The 21626-nt window shown below is 43.2% G+C and overlaps 1 protein-coding gene across 5 annotated transcripts in view; it reads right to left on the reverse strand.

Annotated features, from left to right (window-relative positions):
- The window catches only part of LOC124297419 (homeobox protein homothorax), a 284954-nt gene extending 281030 nt beyond the window's left edge, over window positions 1-3924 (reverse strand). The window contains exons 1-2 of one of the 5 annotated variants that reach the window (XM_046748425.1): window positions 3647-3924; window positions 1944-2984 (exon numbers count right to left, since the gene is read on the reverse strand). In XM_046748425.1, the coding sequence (XP_046604381.1) occupies window positions 1944-1958 (15 nt within the window). In that variant the 5' untranslated portion in view covers window positions 1959-2984; window positions 3647-3924. Of the gene's footprint in view, window positions 1-1943 lie in introns of all 5 variants that reach the window. The other 4 variants (XM_046748424.1, XM_046748423.1, XM_046748422.1 and 1 more) reach the window with 4 other exon arrangements.
- Between the last annotated feature and the right edge of the window lie 17702 nt (window positions 3925-21626).

The raw sequence follows: 21626 nt of genomic DNA on the forward strand, positions 1-21626 counted from the left end.
GACCAGTGTGTAAATATAATGCAGAACGGATTCGTTGATGGTAGAGCAGATGAAACACCCGTCGGCATCGTGCCGAAGAGATGCGGCGGCTGACGAGCGTCGGTTAACCGGAAATTCTAAACCCCATCGAAATATCGCAATACGATACCCGTCAGAAATCCATTCCCTTGTACAAACAACAATTGTTTTTCAATGAAACCCTTCGCGTATTTATACCGGCAATTGCTCGTGTCGGACAATATTGAATCTAATATTCCGTCGCACGGCATCTCGATTGGTATAACTAGAAGTTTCGACGATACTTGTCGCTAATACATGTCCGCAAGATTTTTCGCATACAATACCGCAGATACTTAATTCCGCCTTTTGATTCCTTGAAACCGATGTAAGCATTTGATACACACACATGCACAGAGACAGACATGTCATAGACACAGGGGATCGCGTCACGCATCGAGTACCGTTCCGTCGCTTAAAATCGGCTACTTATTTCGATGTTAAATAATCCGTATCGACTCAAAGAGCAGAACCGAGGTCGCAGACTGTCGCGCGGATCTTTTCCCTTACTTGGAAAATTACCGGCGTGCGCGATTCAAAACCTGGGCAGTGGCGGGAGAAAAATTAAAGAAACACAATTTCGCTCTTGTTCATTAATAAATTTAGCATATAGAATTTCTTTCTCGAGAACAAAATATGTACGTAACCCATGCGTTTTTACGCGGTAGCGTCGGCTATATTGCAAATTTTTGAACAGCACGGCTTCCGCCGATCAGTTTTACACAAATGTTGTCTCACTGCAGGCTGTTGTATACATGGTACACCGTGCAGACATGTAAAATTCTATGAAGCGAGAAGTTTTATGATATTCTGATTGATGGTGACATTCTGAAAACATTGCAATTCGCGTGCCCGTCCAACGAACCGGTCAGCAGCCATGCGCTCTCGGGACTAGAATATCTCCAAAGCCGAACTTTCGTATTTTTTTACTTCATATTTCTACCATCTTACGTTCGATTCGAATTATACATACAGTTTGGTATTTTATTTTTAATTAAATGAGTTTTTTTTCTCTAATTCTTACCGCTCGACTGCCTCGTACGTTTCTCGTTTTGAATTCATTGGTACTAATTATGTACAACGTACATGTAAAAATTTAAAAACACGACGACGAAATTCATTTTCAATATAATCGAGAACGAAAGTGTCATTCTACGGGGTGAACGTTTAAACGTATAATATACACCTAATAACGATATAAAGTCATCACGAACGGTTTAACAGCGTGTATATAATATTTACATGTTAACATCGTTGTAAAGAACTCTTTTGTGTATAACTGCGATAAGTCTATATTACTAACTCCGAGTAGTCGAGGAATGATTGCGAGAACAACGGAATACATGCTGAAAATGAGGACGATAACAATATCGAGATGATTGCCCGAGGCCGCTGCAGTTGATTTACATTATACGTATATAATCTGCGCAAGAGAGATTCAATTTGCGTGTAACTTTTATAATCCACGATATTACCGACGCAGTGAATTTTCAAACCACGATAAATATCCGCGATTAAATTCGCGTACCTGCATAACGCACGAGATCGTTATCACACCTTGTAACAATTCACGTTTTACCGCGACTCGAGAACTTGAACGAAATTTATAAGGTCGGCAAAATTTCTGCTCCTCAATCTCTCCGAGCAGATTGATCGCGTTAAACTACACCCGAACACGAACTAAAGAACTTTCCCCGCACGATACCGTAAATTGTAAATAAAAAAAAGAAACGTCTTCGTCATTCCAGTCCAGCTTCTCCTCGACATCATCTTAGCACACCAATAAATCTCTCGACTCTCTATCTCGCACCTGATATTTTTGGGAATCACGGTCGTGGTTACAATCTCAATATGAGAAAAAGACACACAAATAGTGAATAACGTACCCTTGGCTGAGCCATGAACGCCCTGGCAGCGCCGGGGAACTCTGCGTGCTGAGCCACCGTAGCGGCTGTGTTTCCCTCACTCGCGACTAGCTTCACACGACACTTTTCACACTTTGTTACTCTGCCCTTCGGCGGCGGCGGCGGCGATAGTCGAACCGGATGATAACGGCCGGCCAGCCAGCTTCCGGTTTGAGGGCACGTCGTAGGATAAGAAAAGTAAACAACAGCTTCGCCGATTACAAGTGGTTCGCAATCGTTGATCCTCGATTTCGCGAGGCGACCAGGATCCTCGGCTCGTTATCGTCGCCCTATTCTTAAAATTATACGGCAGGTACCCCACAAGGACGACGACAACCAGGGACGAGGAGACGTCAGCACCCCACAGGCTGCGAGGATACGACGACGATCTCGTGCCTTCTCATCTCTTTCGCCTTCTCTTTACGATAAAAAAAAAAATATCTTCCCCCCCTCTTTCTTTAACGCCGATCACTCGGTGCGGATCGTTGGCGTCGCTTCTCTGTCCGGTTTCAGGGATCGTCAGTCCCGAAGCATCGTAGATCGGCCTCTCGGGCGGATCCGATTCTCTTGTTCGTTAAAGCCACGCGGATCAACGCGTCGATCCCGATAAACCGATCGTCGGCGACGTTGGCTTGCTTCGTTTTTCCTCGGCACTCGGATGCGTGTTGTCAAATCGGCGTAAATCGGGGATATTTACGTGAACGCGAACCGAAATCACGTTGGTACGTCGAACTTATAGTATTTCACAAGCACACGCGGAACGCGGATTATTATTTGACAGGAGAACGAGACGAAGATCGAGGAAGAACGACGGATGTATCCTCGTTGGTGTTCGCACTGTCACTTGGATTACTTGCAGCCTTGTGATATCGAATATAATCGCGGATCCTTTCGGCCTGCAGCGCGCACCGCACTCATTCACACAAATATATAATCACTGCAACCTCGTCCGGATCACTTGTTATTATCAGGCAGGAAGATGACGATGTAGATCGGCGTATATCCTTCATAATACTGCTGCAGCTATAATGACAATTACAACAACAATAAATACGACGACGACGATTCATCCGGCGTAAATGATTCACTCGTCCGCCGCGGTGCGATTAATAACCCCGAGTAATTCGTGGGTAGTTTTTATTACCACTTGTAACCGCGGCCACGACGACATCGACAACAATAACAACAATAATTACAACAACAAAGAACCTCAACACTTTTCCCCCTTATCCTCCGCAACTCTCTATATCCTTACATGCGTTCACGCAGGTGTCGAGGAGCACGTAGTTTTCAGCAACATCGCATATGCATCGGTCACGCGCGAATTTCAACCGTAACCGTGAAAACCGCGCTACTGCATACAATTGCCTACGTAAAGGTCGTGCGGTTTCGCGCGGGGGGGGGGGGGGGAGGGTTAAGGATGGATGGGCGGGTGCGTTGTCGGGGGTGCGAGGGAGGTGAATTGGAGATCAGACCGAGAAGAGCGGTGCGATTTACCGTTGTTGATACGAATTTTCACTCCTCCGCTGCATCGTGATGTTGTTATTATTATTATTGTTGTTGTTATTGTTATTATTATTATTATTGTTATTATTGTTGTTGTTGTTGTTGTTGTTGGTTGTTGTTGTTACTATTTTTATTGTTATATTTATTATTATGAATGTACATACGCGGCGGGTACGCACATGTGAACGGTTTTAACAAATTTTCCTTTTATACTCGCGTGCAGCACCCAAATTCCGTCAAAATATCTAGGTGAATTTAAGACGTACGAAGTCGTGCCTTAGCTGCGGTGCGTATGTAACAACTAGTGCAGGTTGTATATTACACAGGATGCGTGTTTCAAAAAAACCACCGTGAAGAAGAATTAAAAGCGAGATCCGTCCCCGTTCGTTCGACCGACCGACCGAGCGAGCGAGCGAGCGAGCGTGAAGCGCCTAACGTTTAGATCCTGCGCCGTCCGCAGTCGTTCGCCAACTGTCAATCACCGCCGCGTTTCGCCTTGGAGTGGGGGGGCGGAGGGGCGGGAGGGAGGGAGAAGGTGCCGGCGGCGTCGGAGGAGGAGGAGGAGGGAGAGAAACGGCGGGAGGGCCGATCGACGTAGTGGAGGTAGGGCAGCGCGCTGACGGACCGAGCCGGCGGGAGGGGAGGGAGACCGACGGTCCCGCCCCCTCGCTACGTCCAATGCCTCCGCGGCCCGACCCCCAGCAACCGTAGCGCCACCGACGGCCGACCGTCGAGTCTCCTTCACCAACCGCCATCGCTACACCAACACACGCCTGCGGCCTACGCGCCTCGCTCCTCGATCGCCTCACTTTGCGCCCCGGCGCACTTCGGTGTGCATCTCGGGAACCGGCGATGAGACGCTCTGTGACCGACGTCGGACGGGGAAACGGGCGGGCGACGATATTCTTACCGCATGTTGTATATACCTACACGTGTACGACAACGCCTGATTCGAGGATGATCCGTCGGAATTTTTCGGTTCGCTTGCAGTTCTCGTTTCGATTAATGGAATTTGTAAAGTAAAAAGAAAAAAACACCGCGTTAGACTTTCGGGAGCAGATACACGCATGGGTACATATAAAGTTTTTTTTTTTTTTCCTCTCGCAATTTTTTCTATTTTATATGTTCAGTTTCCATGTGTTGTTTTTCCCATCTTGGACGATTCAGTTTCACCATTTCCAATTCGCTGTATATCTACGCGGGAGTTCATCGAGGCTCACGACGTATAATCAATCGTTGACGCTGTCGTGTGACATCTTCAAGTTGTAAGAATTTGAATTGCGCGTTTTACCGTATCCGCGCGCAGCCCGTCGCAAGGGAAAGCTTGCGCGCGGGATGAATGGAGGAGTTGACGGGTGTCGCTCAGTCTTTTTCCCGTGGTAATGCGATGTGTCCGAATTACTCCTGCCGCACGGTTCTTCGCGCGTATCGATTGTAGAAAATCTCGCCAATTTTTTTTTTTTTTTTTTTCCTTGAAACTTGCACCGGACGTTTGACGGATCTGTTCGTCTGATGAAATATCCGCATACCTAACTTTTTGAATATCGCCGTTGCTAAATCGCGTTCAAATGAATTTGTCGAATAGATACTAAACGGATGATTATGACGTTATTGAACACTGTTGGAAAAATTTAACTAAACATACGTATAATGTCCCGGCAGATCAACTTTATATTTGTTTTATTTGTTATATTTCAGTTAGTGAATATGACGCGTATTTTTGTGATTTTAACATTCAAATTATCACGTCAACATTTGATTTGTATTCTTAATTTATGTTGTTTTTTTTTTATCCACTCAGTAATTCATTAAAAAATGGTTAAACCAAACCAAAAATTAGTGGATCTGCTGGGACATTATTTTTTTCTGCACCGTGTGTGGTTAATTACTTCGAATCAACAAGCTTGCCGAGCAGGTTTTCCTCGATCCTCGAAAATTCCAACTGTTTACATTCATGACCATGTATATCTGTTATAGGTAATGTATTATTGATGTATACCGGCTATTACCAAGCGATTGAAATCTGAGTGCGATCTATCCAGTCTTGTTTACTCCGGCCGTCTGCTATATACGCTGAATCACGTAAACGTGTACACAGGAACCCGTACGATATTTTACGGGTGTGTAAGACCTGCTATGCCGGATTTTACACAACAAAGTCTAGGCCGACGTAATGCTTACAGTATTCAGAATATTTGTAAGAAAAAAAGGACAAGCAGAACGCGTACGAATCGGTGAACGATTCTGAGAACATCTATCAATATAGCCGGTACACGTTCATTAGTTTCGCAGCGTTCCTCTTTCTTCGGCTGATTAAACCAAACCGAGTGATTTACAATTTTCACTCGTATAATTCATCTTTAATGCTTTAATATGTTCAATATTCTTATTTACTAGCGGTTGGAAAAAAAAAAATATGAACAAATTCATAAAACAAATCGCGTAGGTACTTATAATCTCGGTCCAAATACGCAGTTTATAATGCAGCGTTTTACAGCCGACGGATGCAGTCGCTGTATCAAGTAAAAGCCGTAAAGTAATCTATTCGGATAATTTGATCTATTATATATCCTAACCATGTAATAGAAGGAAACAAATGTAAATTGTCTTTTCTCAAAGGTTTTTTTTTTTTACACAGGTCTCTATTATCATTCATTACGCAATTAGCAGCACGTATATTGAATCGAACGGAAGAACCCCGAGAAAGATTATACGTAGGTAGTATCTTCCTTTGAATACACGCGTGTGTTGACTCCTGTCCATGTATAATACACGTACCCACGGTATAATGGTACGCGGGACGAACACATCTCAGACTGTCCGCGGATAATCCGCTTATTATAACCATCGTGCATAGACATCGAGTTCTACAATATTCGAAAGTTATAATTCCGAGCGTTAAATCAACCATTTCCGTGTTTACCATCAGGCTCGTACAAAATGGCCAAGGGGCAGACTAGCAGCTCGGCAGGCGGATCGACGCCGTTGTAGCAACCTGCGCCTATAATACGTTACACGTACTGCTCCAGAATGTTTATAGATTTGTACCTCGACAACTCTCCCTGCGGCTGTAAGGTGTACTTGCAACAAGCAGGCACATGGGTTTAAACTACGCGTATTGCGATGCGAATTTGCGTTCATCTATATCTTGCAGGCAACCACTTGTGGGCGCGTATTGTACCTGCTACGAATAGTACAATGTGCATCCGTAAGCAATGGGCGAAAAAAAATATGCTTCGCGATAATTTTTACGATTGATGAGAAAACAGTGGCAATATCGCCGGTTTAAGGAAGACGCCTAACTCGAGTTAGATCTTTTACGACGATCTAGCTGACAGTACGTCTATATTTTTTTTTTTTTTTTGCAACGTGAATCTCGCATCCGAATGTCTTATATGTTCCAATTACAATAATTCAAAAGCGTGACGAAGGAGAATAAATTCGAGATATATACGGTAGCACAAAATTTCTGGGAGCATATTACACGTCGTGTAGGTAATACGATATATCAGTGTTAAAAAACGTTGGATCGAAGCTTCTGAAACTTGTTTGAAAGTTTTTGCGACGAGGGTGTTAAACTCTCATGAATTTAGAATTCTGTACAGGCAGTATCGAAAGCCAGAGAATCGTCAGTCCTTACAACTGGATCGATTTGGCGATGACGGTGACGAATCGTCAATCAGCTCCGACACACACCGGCAGTCTTCATAATCTATCGCTCTCCGGAGCTCGAAGTCTCGCCGTCGGAAAATCTTCTCGAGTCGTGCGGATCTTCGAGCAGTTAAGCTCGCACAGTTCCGGCGGCCAACAATAAACGCCTGTTGTTAAGAGTCGTCGCCAGCGTCATTCGCTGTCTAATCACCGAAAAAAAAAGGAAACTGTTGTTTTTCGCGCGTAGGTACAAACGCAGGCACGATCCGTAGGATTTTGTTGCGCGCGGTTGGTTTCGGAGTCTCGCACTGCACCGGGTGACGCGAATGAGAGACCAAGGGCGAGTACCCCGTGATCGATCACCACCCCTAACGCGACACCCCGACACCCGGGTTCGACAACGTGTACGTACAGAGGGTCACGGGCACACCGACGATGGGTGGATACGTGAACTACGTTACAGGATGTAGGTATACTCGCAATCCGCAACTCGTCTACACGGTATGTGCCCGTCTACCTACTCGAATCGCGCGTACGCTACGATACGTACTACGTAGACCACGCACGCGAGAAACCCTGGGATGTGTGTTTCGATTTAACACCGCAAAGCGTGCTCGCCCCCATGTATAAACATCCGAAACTCACACAATGGCGTTTCATCCCGGCGCTGTGCGTACGCACAGCTTTTCGTAAAATTGATGACTTGCACTAAAATCAGCTGGGAAAACTCTCCAGACTGTGGTATACACCCGTGGAACACTGTTGTATGGTGTCCCCGTACCTTATACTCTGTTAGAAAAATTTAACTAAACATACCTGTAATTTTCCAGCAGATCCACTTTACATTTGTGTCATTTGTTACATTTCAAATTTTCTTCAATATCAACATTTTACTTGGCATTTTCACGTTTTTTCACTCGGTAATACATTAAAAATGGTTAATACTACTCAAAAATTTTAGTCGATCTCATGGGACGTTTCATTTCCAACCGTGCATAACTTATACCCAGTATAAACCCGAGCAAAATTACCATCGCTTCGGATTCCGTGAAACTGTTCTCATCGCAACCGTCCGATATAATAATAATAATAATATTAATAATAATGGTTTATTGTGGAATTTGAGACAAGTCCCCTGTACACATCAACCGTGGTTGGAAGATATGCAGCATATACAGTGTAATAAGTAGCGGAGAAAGTGAGCTAAAAGTAAGAAAGTATGAGATAGTGGAGTATAAGATAGACCTAGGATGTTTGGCAAACATGATTCCTTTTGAATTTGGCCTAGAGTGTACGGCGTCTGGGACTGGCAAAATTTCGCAAATTGTATCCCGAGCGTTAATATTGTGCCTACGTGGTGCGGAATCGCGAAGATTACCTCGTGCACGATCGCAAGCGTGACTGCGTGAACACGTAAAGCTGAAAAGTGAGGCCTGGGTCTGCGTAACGTAGAGGTACCTGAACACGTAAGGTGGTAATGTAACGCCACAAGTGACACCTAGGTGTTATAACGATCGTAGTAAATTACTCGTATATTAAATTTAATCTGCCAACCCGGCGGCATGTGAGCTCTACGCGCTTTGTATTACACAATGTGCAAATTGTGAGCCCGGTTACGCGCAAATCGCAGGTATACGATACCTTGCAATGAAATGGGGTATAAATGTTACACGCATCTGTGACGTACATACCCATGAATGCATGAGTTTATTTACTCACGTAGCTGCACACCTTCTCACCTGTAGAATTTCTCGAAGGTGATATCGTCCGACGGTGTCTGATCTCGTCGTCGGGCGGCAGCACCGCACGGGCTTGCAAGATTCGACGCGAGGAGCGACGAGCGCGCGTAAAAAGCTCGTCTTCAAACGTATCCGCCCGGATATTAGGCGCCCGGTTTAATCCGTGATAGTTTCGGACCCCGGGGACGAATTATTTACCAATAAACACCATGTGCGCACCGCTTACGCAACGATTAATGGATAAATTTTGGGAAACTGGAATTATAATCACCCCCCATTCGGTTCCTCCTATACAACCGTGTTCGTGTTGCTGGGTTATGTTCCGGACGCGTTTAACGGTGCAACACGTATAATAACCGTGAAAAGTTTTACCTGTTTCTCCAAACTATGTTCAGTAATTCAACGTTAAACATTCAATGGTTGGTTGGTGTTAATTGGATGATAATAATAATTCGCTGATATCACTTTTCTGTTTGTGCGAAGAAAATAAAATAAAAAAATAACTGGGTTTAGGCTGCTCGTGAGCTGGTCCCCGCATTTTCCGTTTCCGCAGTGCAGGTTCCATGAGTTGACGGAAAAAAATAAAATACTCATATCCAGTTTGAATTTTGAACGAGAAATTCAGATTCGTGATTAAAGATTTAGAAGCTCTCAGGTACCACGTTACGTGAAAATATGACGAATATTTTCATCTTGAACCACCAGAATCGAGCCACCACTACAAATTCTGGCAGTTTCACTTTGTAGTCGTTATCGGTGACCCAAAAAATATCCGCTTACCAAGTTCCGTCAAAATTCCGAATATTTTTAGATTTTATTTGCCACTTTATTCGATTAGCCATTTTGGATTTCGTAAATCTAACTTCAGATTCGCCATCAGCCACCAAACAAACCTTCGAGTACCAATTTTCATCGAAATCCCAATCTTTTTAGTTTTCTTTTCAGCATGTATTGAATACCCCAAATTTAAATGTTGCAACTCTGACTTTAGATTCGTGATCAACTTTCACTCGATTCTGTCCATTCATTCTCATAAGCTAACGTCAGTTTAATTTTATTCTTTGTAATCTTATTATTTAAATAATTCAAAAAGTACCGAATTGATCAAAGCCGAAATCCAAACATTTTGGAAAATCTGCGTCAATTGAGACCAGAATCATTGAAATCCGGTAACTCGTTCTCGAGATATCGTCGGACAAAAAAATTGATGAAACACATGCACGCATACAGACGTCCCCTAGATTCTGTAGACCTCGAAACGTCGAGATGTAGCGAAAAGTCGACTTGTCATTTTCGGAATGATTACGACAACTTCCTTGTTTCTCTGAAAATAGAGAAATGGGAAGTTGAAAAAATTTGCAGTAACGTGAAAAACAATAATTATTATTTTACGATGAACGTGCCGGCGTTAACTGTATATCCTTGCCGACAACTGTCGATACCGAACTCGAAATCGTGTAATTTATTCAACGACGATCAGTTAAGGTTAACGACTCCGAAACGCACTTAACCGTTTGACTAGCTGCTCGCATCACAGCCATGTCCCATCCAATCTGGTCGACATGTAACGTAGTCTTCAACCTTGATATTGACTCGGCAGCGGAATTACATTAGACTTCTCGTCCTGCGGGTGACATCAAAGTTAACAAGTAGTAAACGGTATTTAAAAGAAGAAAAAAAAAAAATTAAAAATGCAGAGACGAGAAGAATCGTTCAAATCCAAGGGGATACTCCGGTGAAATTTTAATTATCGATTGAAAATTATCGTCGAAAAAATCCCTTCTCACCATCTTTAAGATTGTGTAAGTATATCAAAAACCTTAGCCTCCTACGGGGCGTTGAAATTTTTTTTCAAAGCCTATAATATATACTACCATGATCGAAAAATTGGTGGAAGGATTTTGTCATGTGACTTTTTTCAATCGGTTGAGAATAAAAAATTCTTATTCTGGTAAAAATTTCGCCGAAGTCTCCCCTCGATAGTTTCTAAAATGCGAAAAACTGTTTGAATAACGTTATTTTAATTCAGTGACGAAAAGAAGACGTGTAACAAAAAAAATGACAACGCGACGCGAATCATTATTCCCAAGCTTCGTGAAAAAACTTGTTAAACCCAGGTCCAGGAAATAAATTATTGTACAAATGTGTTAATGAGAGTGAGTTTTCAGATTACTTTTTTTTAGTTGATGTTAGAAAGGAGTCAAACGGTCCTGCGATCGTAAATATCCGTCGTATTCTTGCTTTCATAGGTGTTCTCGTCCACGTTGATCCTTATCCGCTGCCTATCGAAACACGGTACGTCTTTAACGCAAAACAATTTGCAACTCAAATCTAATATTATATGCTCGGATGAACAAGTTCCGATGTTGAAGCTGACTACAAATTATACAACGAATAGTTAGGATAATTTTGCAAATCGCTGTACAAGTGGGCAAATGACGTGCGAAAAGACACGATTCTCGATCAATTTTGCATATTCTATCCATACCCGAACTTGTTCGCTAATCTTCCGCCTCGGGATGATTGGAATCCGATATAAGGAGGCGCCGATCAGACCATCCACGTAAAATTATATGTTTATAGCGTTATCCTGTTTCGTACTTTTCTACGGACACTCGGCAATTTGTCGCATTAATTATTCACGAACCAGGATCAAAATTCTTTAATTACCGAAACAATTTTGAAACACGCTAATTATTAGCAAATCGCAATCACCGATCCACAAGCTCAACACCAAACACGGTTGTAAATGAATATAAAAAGTTTGTGGTCCACGTTTGCTATCGGGATAACGAGTGGCGCATAAAACAAAGTATTAAAACTACCAAACGGTTATACTAAACTTGTACAGTCTGCGAATGATGGTTCGAGTCATTGGTCTGGTTCAAGTCAAGTCAATCGCCATTCCTATTCAACAAGTTTCAATATCACTGTTAGAAACGCGGTGTTAAACGTAACACCGAAAACATTCTATAAAAATCCACACCATTTTCGTGTCAATGAAAACCACTCGGTGTCAAGAATCGTGCGATTTGCACCCGATGATCTTCAATTTTCTCCACTAATCGGTGCAGTGGAATTTTATCCGCATCGTGAATTTTCCAACAGTCTAAGCGACATTTTTGATTTTTCTAAAGGACGCGCAAAAATGGCACCAACTTCACCAGGACGAAACGACAATGCGAAGTAAGGCCGATCGGTGACCGCACAAACTTCCTGACCCTCGGCTGACGGTGCGTTGCAGATGAAGGAAGGGGTGGACGTAGAACGGCGAAGCGACTGCCGTTCGGGGTCGAGACGATGCATCATCCTCGCTCGAAGAAGACGCCTCCGGAGGCGAGGGGAGCCAAGGGGGCCGAAATCCAGGACCTGCAGCCCGGGTGAGAGCTGATCTCGTCGAGGCGATACCCCCGCGACCTCGGCAGGCCTCCTACACCCGCCTGCCAGTCATTCCTCCAGGGTTTGGTAACGCGCCCGTGCGCCTCTACCTGCTCGTACGTTACGTCCGCGTCCTCCAGGTACCGCTGGAATGTTCTTGTTTTTTTTTTTTTTTTATTTTGTTTCTTTCCTCGCTTTTTTTATGTGCCCCATTCGCAGACCGCGGCCATCGAAGCTCCGGATCGACGCCGTGCGCGCGTGAACCCCCTTGAATTACTTTTTTAGGTACCTACGCGCGTCGCGGACTTGATTCTTCTGTCTGAAAATCGACCCAACGTTTACCGTTGTGGACTAATCGTGGAGGAATTTTCGTAGTCGATTCAGATCTCGAACGTCAGACAGTGTTAGATACGGACGATAAGTGCTATTTAGATTGACATGAAATAGTGTTGGATTGATACCACAATATATATTCTATAAAAGTTCACACTGCATTTTTTTTTCCATCTTTTTTCGCAGTGTCACCTTCTTCAAATGGTAAATCAATAGTTAACGGGGATCGTTCGGAGAAAACATATATGTATAAATATTCATTAGAACGCGCGGTAGAAGAGATTGGTGAAAAATTTGCTACCGATAATATTTTTTTTTTTACCAGTACACCGATGCCTGAAATACGAAAACGTAACCAGGACCACGAAGAGAGTCCTCCGTTCTCGAGAAGACAGACTCGCGCACCTCAAATTACGCGTTCTAAATTCTTTTGGAGCGATTTGTTTGAGCCGGCGGTGTCATGAGCGTTAACCTCGAAGACGGGCATCTTGATCCCGCGGAGCGAACGGAGGAAGCTCGACTCGACGTCTCGTCAGCTGGGTCACCACGACTCTCATTACGGTCCGGGTCTGTCGTGTGAATAAGGAGGAACGCATATGTGTGTGCGAGGAGAGGGAGGAGGAGAGACCGCAGGTAGCGGGTACGTACGTACGGAAACTCGTCGCCTCCTGCTGACGGTAATGCCCCATTTATCTTGACGGTAGACTGCTTGGGTACATTTCGAGCGAGACTGCCCCCATACATTTTCTTAAAGGACTGAATTACCCAGCCTCCCTGCGTAGCTCTGTAACCTACCTGCAACAGGATCGCCCCAACTTTTCCTTGTACGTACGTTGGGGTGGTACAACCAATAAAAAAAAAACATATGTATATATTTTTTTTTAGTTCCTGCTTCCTGATAAAACTGTTGCTTCCGATGGAAAACAAATCAGCTGCAAATTTTAGCTCGATCGGATAAGATTCAGAGGTCTCGCTTTCGAGATTTCGTTTTTACGATGAAATAACACGTAAAAGAAAAAAATGGTTGACCCGACTCACCGTCGATTTTCCGTGGATATATGGACGAAAATGAAAAACGACTCTTTGAATTTAGCACGATTATTTTTTATTGAATGATTTTTTCAGTCTTAAGTCACAATTATTCCCAATGTATGCAAAATTGAAGAAAAAATTTGAAGTCCATCTTTGTACCGAATACTATTGCCTGGAAAAAGGGTCTCTTGATATTTTTTCTGTGCGTTTTTCATGCGATTTTCGTGTGAGATCGACGGTGAGATAAGTTGAGCATTTTCTGCAAGTTATTTCAAAATGAAAACTCGAAAGCGGGACCTCTAAACCTTATCCTATCAAGCTCAAGTTTTCAGAGGATTTGTTTGCCATCGTAAAAAACAGTTTTATGAGGAAGCAGCACTGAAAAACAAAAATTTCTCTTGGGTGATCCACCCTAATGTACAATGTACGTGCATACATGTGACTATCCGGACTGCAGTTGGATTTAGGACTTAGGAGAGGGTGTAAAAGATGTCGAGGAAAAGTATTTTCTGAGTATCAATGTCAATTTAAACATCACTGTTCTCGTGCGAGAGGTTTGGTTCTGAAAAAACCGAATCTATTTTAATTTCAGCAATCATTGAGGGAAGGTCATTGACATTGCACGCGTCTTCTGATAGTTTAGAGCCTATTTTTGAAGCGTACATCTCACGATACACGGTAATGGTCATGTCGAATAGATAAGATTCGATGCTGAGACATTATAATTAGAATCGATTCTGATGTGTCGGACGCAACAAACATCCATTAAAGTGCTTTTTATGCGAAATTTATTCGATGCTGAAAGCTGAGTCTAGAAATTATGTGACATGATATTTAGTGTCGAACACATTCCGGATGAAGTTCGAATAAATTTCCGGGATTCGAGATGCCGGAGCTAGGTCATTCACACGTTTAACCATTTCTTTGCAGGTTTACAACGTCTCCACGTGATTGACCGCCGCGCGGTAACAACCAGCCCTGCGTAACAACTTGTGCCGATTTTCGAAAAAAGTCGAATCTCGAGGCCATCGAAGCGCGAGATAAAAAAGTACCGTCGAGGCAAAAGTTCACTCTGGTTGGTTGCTTACAACTAATTCCCGCCGACGCGCGTTCAGTGTAAAATCAAACGCTGAGCGTCTCGACGGATCGGAGAGTCTCCGGCTCACCTCCTCGATCGGCATAGGTAACGAGGTTGGATGACCCCTCGAGACTGCCGAATAATTAATAACTCGTTAACGAGGCTGTCACTGCCGACGGACGAGTCCTCGACTGGTCCTGCACCTGCGGACCGTGAGGGTCCAATTCGATCCGTTTCTTCGTCCTGTGCGTCAAGACCTGAATTTTCGAGGGCGACGCGGGGATGCAGATGCAGGAAAGAGGCGGCGAGACGATAACGATGACGGTGCTTATTTCCACGACGCTCCCGAGGAACGTTAAAAACCGGCCTGCGAGTCTCGCGCTAAGTGGCGGCGGGGTTTTACTCAATCCGACGATAGCCCTTCCATCCAGTACCTTATACCTTGTAGTCGGGAAGGCCTTCGGGGCTGATGAAGCGTTCCTATTTACGGACTGACGGAGTAACGCGTCCTGATTTACACGACCTGCGGTATTCACGCATTTAACTTCGGTAATGCATCCGTTCCAATGGAGCACTTCTACTCTCCGTAACCTCTGATTCATCGTTCGGTAAGTGCCGCTGAAAAAAACTGAGCAGAATCAGAACCTCGGTTCGAGTAGCTACGATCTAACTTCTCAGCTCCTTTTCCTTCACTCCGTGAGTTCAAATTTTACCCTTCAAACATTCACCAACAGTCGCATAAACATGCGACTTTAAATTGATACGAAATTTTTTCACAGCCATGCAGTGTACCACCTGTAACGTAGTTTGACGAACCCGGGGCGCAAGATTATGCGAGGTTAAATTACGGCGCTACCCCGAAAGAGCAACTCCGCAAGAGTCGCGGTAGGGACGCACTTTTTTGTCCCGGCTCATGCCGGACCGATGTTTTGTTTTGACGGTGAGTGACGGCTGAGTTATCTCCGGCGAAGCCCGGCGATCGGTCTTCGTCGATGCTGGACCCACGGTTCGTGATGCGGCCCAGCTCGCCCGGATCGCTCCTACCGAAAAAGATACACGCGGTGTAAACACCCGATAAAACAGCGCCCTTTTAACTCCCGCGGACTGACGCGCCGGAGTGCCTCCATTATTCTTCGGTTTTAACGCCAGCCATTCTTCCTCCTCGACCCCGTCTTCCCCCTGACTCGGTTCCGCTTCCGGTTTCAGTTTTCACCATCGGGACGTGATCGGGACTGAATCATCTTCGCAGCACAGAGAGAAGCGTGAAATTATTCGACGAGAATTGTATATAATGCAAAATTGTAATTCAGTAATTGTTTTTGGAAAAACTTGTGCTCGGACACCTTGTCCATTCTATACCTGCGGTGTGAATTTTTTATTTCTACCTAATATCAGCGCTAAAAGTTACCGTAATAAAAGTTACGGATAATCGTGTCGACTACAAAAAGGCTTTGTACAAAATTTTTGTGTGCCTCACGGTTACGGAGATATGAATAAACTGAACTGATTACACCGTTAATTTGAACATGGCAGTCGTTCCTTCGCCCTAGGAAATAAGAGAAAAATCGCCTTGCGAGGAGAGAATTTCGCGTCATCGATGATCGCGACCGATTCCACCCCTCGAAGAAGGTCGAATTAACGCCGACGCGTCTCGAAGAGATGACAAGTGTTCGACGGGCGGTAATGTGGCGGCTGTCCGATTTGCTTGTCGTGTATCCGGTGTTAGGTACATCCACCTCGTGGACGTTATTAATCTTTGCCGGGATGCGGCGGGGCGCCGAGTCGGAACTCGGTTGAAAAAGAAAGATTGCGATAGGACGGCGACCCACTGGGCTCTAAGATCCTCGCGCGCGTCTCTCTCGACAAATCGAGGATATTCAGTCACTCGGTCAGTCAGTCACTCAGTTAGTCACTAACTCAGCGCGGCTGAACGCTCCTCGGAGACGTTATCGCGTCAAATATCGACAGCCTCTTTCAACGCCGCCCTACCGAAACTTATATGCCGTCTATATGTGTATCCGCGTACGTATCCGAACGTTCTAGCCTCGTTCAGGTATACGTATAACTGCAGGGAAGAAAAATAACCGGAGGGTGTTAATTCGTGCTCATCGCGTCTTTCGTGTAATGCCTGCTTTCTATTCGTTCCGGAACTGCAGTGCCGTTTCGCTTCTGCAGTGTTGGGCCTTCGGAAGAAAAGACAAATTACTTGTTCTGCATTTTTTTTTTTTTATTAATTTGAGCCTCTCAAGCAGAGCGATTGTTAAATTATCATGTTCGTTTGGGACGTTGGAACGATGAAAAGAAAAAAAAAGAATTCGAGCCCTGAGGGTTCCGTACAAAGTAGAATTTTTTTTTTTTTTTTTTTGATGTGATATAATTACAAATTAACGTTTTTCGAACTTTTTCCTTAACTTGCTCTTTCAGAACTTGTTTCTCTCCAAATTTCATGATTCTAGGTCAACGGGAAGTACCCTACAGGTTCTGATTTTATCAAAATATGTGACGTAAATGGTCGTAGCTTTTGACTGCGTTGACTTATAATCTTAAATTTTTTACAATTTCAAGGGAGCGTGGACTTTGGTATTTGACATTAATTTCAACTTGATACCTCTGCATGTTCCTGCGAAAAAGGATCTTGACAGACGGACGGACAACAAAGTGATCCTATAAGGGTTACGTTTTTGTCTTTAGAAGTACGGAACCCTAAAAACACTGGAATCACCTTTGAAAGCTTAAAACAGTTGAGGATTTTTTCTGAAAATTACAGAGAATTAAAACAAGCTGTTCAACTTGTTTCAATAAATAACCGAACGAAAGAAGAATGTTTATTTAGTATACATTGTGAGAACGGTGAGATTTTACAAAGAAAGATGTGGAATGCTCGGCATGGGAATTCGGAAATTTTTCTACAGGTTACCGATGAATACCTATACCCTGCGGTGAATGAGATCTTATCTTCGACGGAAAAAAAACTTGAAAAAAAACAAGAAAAACAGAAAAAATAAACGCACGAATCCCGAGTGTGACGAGGACTTATTGACGGAGTCCTGCGCGGGTTCTCCGAGTTCGAATAGCCGCACGTTCTAATTTATTGCGTACGAGAAGCGAGCTTTCGTTGAACGGTTATGGGGGTTCGGTATTTAGTCATTTGCGTCAAGTTACGAAGTCTGGACGAATACGTGTACAAGGTATACGGAATATATCCCGATTCCCCACGTAATCGTTATATTGAATGTTACCCTTGTAAATTTTGGATGGTCGTAAAGCCCGGCGGGGTTTCCCGTTAAGCTTGTTAAGTTTACTAACTTTTAATTCGACGCCTTGGAAGAGTCACAGTGTCGCTGTAACAAGGCGGGGATGCCTCTTACGTATACCTGCGGTCCAGGGTATACCCGATGCACCTTGAACCCCAGCCTGCAACAATCGACGCGTTGCATCCGAGTCAAGACACGTCGTAATAATCCACAACCCGTCCCCTCGTTTGTAGAATGACGAAACAGCCATAACAAACTTTACGACGGTTTGACATTCTGACGGACTGCCTTGTTTTATGACTCGTCTTATCGTCATAATAAGCAATAACCGACCGAATGTCGCTTTGACACGCGCTGCAATTTCGCTGCAGTAACAAGCGTTTTTACCTGGCGCGAATTGCGTAGAAAAAAAACCGCCTCCGTTACGTTCCAAACATTTTTTACCCCATTTATTTTCCAGCATGTTTTTGCTTCCGGTTGATAGTGCGACTAATCGTATCACAGAATTTCTACGAAAAAAAAAAAAAAAAAAAACAAACATCGAGCCGATCGAAAATCTCTATCTTTTTCAAGAAAACGAACTCGGGTTTCGAAATGGAATTCGGGTTATTCTCCCGCTTCGCTTGATTCTCGGAGCGGCCGTGGAGCGGCAGCATCTGACGGAGCAATCTCGCCTCTTGGCTTCGGATGACAGCGAGCAATATTTTCTACCGCAGGCATGTACAGGAGGAAGAACGTGCGCCGCGATTCTGGCGTTGAACCTGCTGCTGCACTGGTGCAGAAAAGATAAATCGTTTGTTTTCAAACTAAGGCGGGGATTTTTATAGCTTCTACTCTCGGTTTACAATGCGCGTTGTAATACCTGCAAGCACAAAAATCGTCCTAGCTGCAATTCCAATTCTCATTCTTTGGCGTATTAAAGCGGGATTTTTAAGCGGTAAATAAATTATGAAAGATGAAGAAGAATCCTTTTCCCAATTGCAATCGAACTATCAAAGACAATCGATCGCTCGATCTGTCGTCGATTGTGATGGGGGCTGTATAATGTACGTGTAGGTACATACCTAATTTCATACCTACGCGTTGGCGAGATTATAATCCGAAATGCTTGACAGGCCAGCAATTTAACCAACTGTATAATACTACTTTTCATTAAATCTATTTCAACTGGCAATCCGACACGTTACAATCGTGTGTTTAATAATCTATGATGTATTTAATTTATTTACAACTTACGAATGAAATCTTGCGCGCGTTTCGAATCACAGAGTCGATGATCTTGTGATATTATTCTCGAACTTATTACAATCTGATAGTGTAGAAAAAGAGTATACGACAGAAGTGTACCTCGAAGGAATTCTTGATCGGGTGAAAGTTATTTTATCGATTCGTTTTGCGATAATTCTCATTACAGTACTTTCGCACACTTCTTTGGTACGAGAGCGTGGCGTACGTGGTATCATCACGCATTACAGTCTTTGCATTCTTTCATCGTCGACACACTTTACGCGTGGTTTAGCCGTAAAACCCCTGATCGCCGTACGCGTAATAAGTGTATGTATGTATACCCCATGCCACGGGTATAATACATACTTGCAAAATTTGTCAGCGAGGAGGACATAATTTATGACCGCGGCGATGGCAAAGCGCAGCAGCGATCGGCTTGCTGCCTCCTGTACGGTTCTTGTAATGGCACGGCTTCGATGATACGCGAATATGTGTATGGGAAATTCCGTGCAAACCCGAGCAGCGTTCAAGCCCTTACCATTTCTAATTTCGTTCGAAATTTTTTACGCAATTGTCCCAATTTTGTAACGGGAATCCGAATTTTTTCAGATTTTTCATTCAACCGCTCGATTATTTATAAATGTTTTCAAGACGATCATTTTTAACACTCTCATCAAGTCCTGAAAAATCGCATTTTCTATTCCGAACATTCTACGATGGGCGGAGTTTTTTGGTAAACTAAAACGTTGCTTAAGCGGACTGAAAATTGCTAAAGAATTCCGAAAAGCCTTATTTTTCAAATCGGTTTACGATGGAACCAGTCTCGAAATGCTCGAAGTGGAAAATGAAGGTTTTGAGAATTTTTTGGGAATTTTCATACCGTTTGAACTTTAAATATTTGTGAATCATTAACCGGTTGAATAAAAAACCTGAAAAAATTCAGGGCTCTGTTTCAGATTTGGGAAAATTGCAAAAAAAATTTTGAACCCAATCAAAAATGGTGGGGGTCAGACTTTGACCGGGTTCGCATGGAATTGCCCATATATATAGCCGATTGCGCAGTTATGACTGCAGGTATGTGTATAGCAACCTCCACGTCGAGGTCTTGCACTTAATAATATTATACAAGACGGCGCTAATTATGTTCGATCCTCAAATTTTTCGTATCATGCAACACACTTCAAATTTTATCGGACATTTATTATCGCGATCCATGCACGGATCTCGTTTGCGAATATTGAGTAATAATTAATTACCGTAACTGCGATGAGGCGAAATTTCGAGAAATCTTATTGTACGTGCAGATCATATATACGTAATGCGCTCAATACGCTGACATAGTTTCGCTACGCGCGATGATGCAACCCAGTTTGTGATATAAAAGTAACGAATGCGAGAAATAATATGAAGCAGATGAGTCAAATTATAATATTACCGGTATATTTTATGTTTTTATAACTATATACCCACGCGTTGCGGCGTGGAGAAGGAAATAAATTGATTTATGACTCATTTCACACCGTCGGATGCTGTAATTATATCGTAAGAAATTTTATAACTTGGGTTTTGTAGATCATATTCGGTATTGCATGCGGAGAATCGACCCAGAATTTTTGATCGATACAGTGATATTAACCACGTGCCTTGCAAGGCGTAATAAAGCTAGCGTTAACTAACATCATGTTCATTACAACATATTACAGCGATACAATTCCAATTCTCATCACAGAAAAACTGTCGAAATGATGTTTTCCGGGTACTAAATAACAATGGATCACGATGACAATCATAGGTATATTGATTTCCATGGTGATTGAACATTCCAATTTGGATATAGATAATTTTCTTGATACAGAATGAAAAATAGGTATACATTGTACCGAATCTAATTGACGAAACCATTTATCCATTTGTTTTATTTCTCCAAAGAGGCAAAAACTTTGGTTTCTAGGTTCGGGCAAACAGCACATTATATAGATGTCGATATAACTTTAGGTATACCTATAATATAAACGAATGAACGACTTTAATAGAGGCCAGCAAAAGATGATGATAATAATTATTATCGTAACGCAAGATGGATAAAAAAAAAACATAATAGTCAAAGTGGCCACCAAATTCGACAAGCGTATCAAATTATGTGCACCCCGTAAAAGTTTTTATTGAAAATATAGCATGATATTATAATTTAGGCAATCGATACGTGTACGGTATCGGATGCCGCTGATAAGTGCGTGCAGAATCCATTTAGGTTAATTTATACGTTAAATACGCTGCAGATCGGTTTAATTGCGTGGCAATTTGTCTCGCCAACCATCGCGTTTAAACCTTCACATTTAATTGGCCGGTGCTGTGCGCAGCAGAAGTCCTGACCTGTCGTATAATCTCATAGCTCGTGAATTCGAAAGTGCGATACGACCCAACCGTAGGTGTACCTATAAAATGAAGGAACGAGAAAATGCGTCGT

This window comes from Neodiprion virginianus, chromosome 2 (assembly GCF_021901495.1).
Source record: "Neodiprion virginianus isolate iyNeoVirg1 chromosome 2, iyNeoVirg1.1, whole genome shotgun sequence".
Classification (NCBI taxonomy): Eukaryota; Metazoa; Arthropoda; class Insecta; order Hymenoptera; family Diprionidae; genus Neodiprion; species Neodiprion virginianus.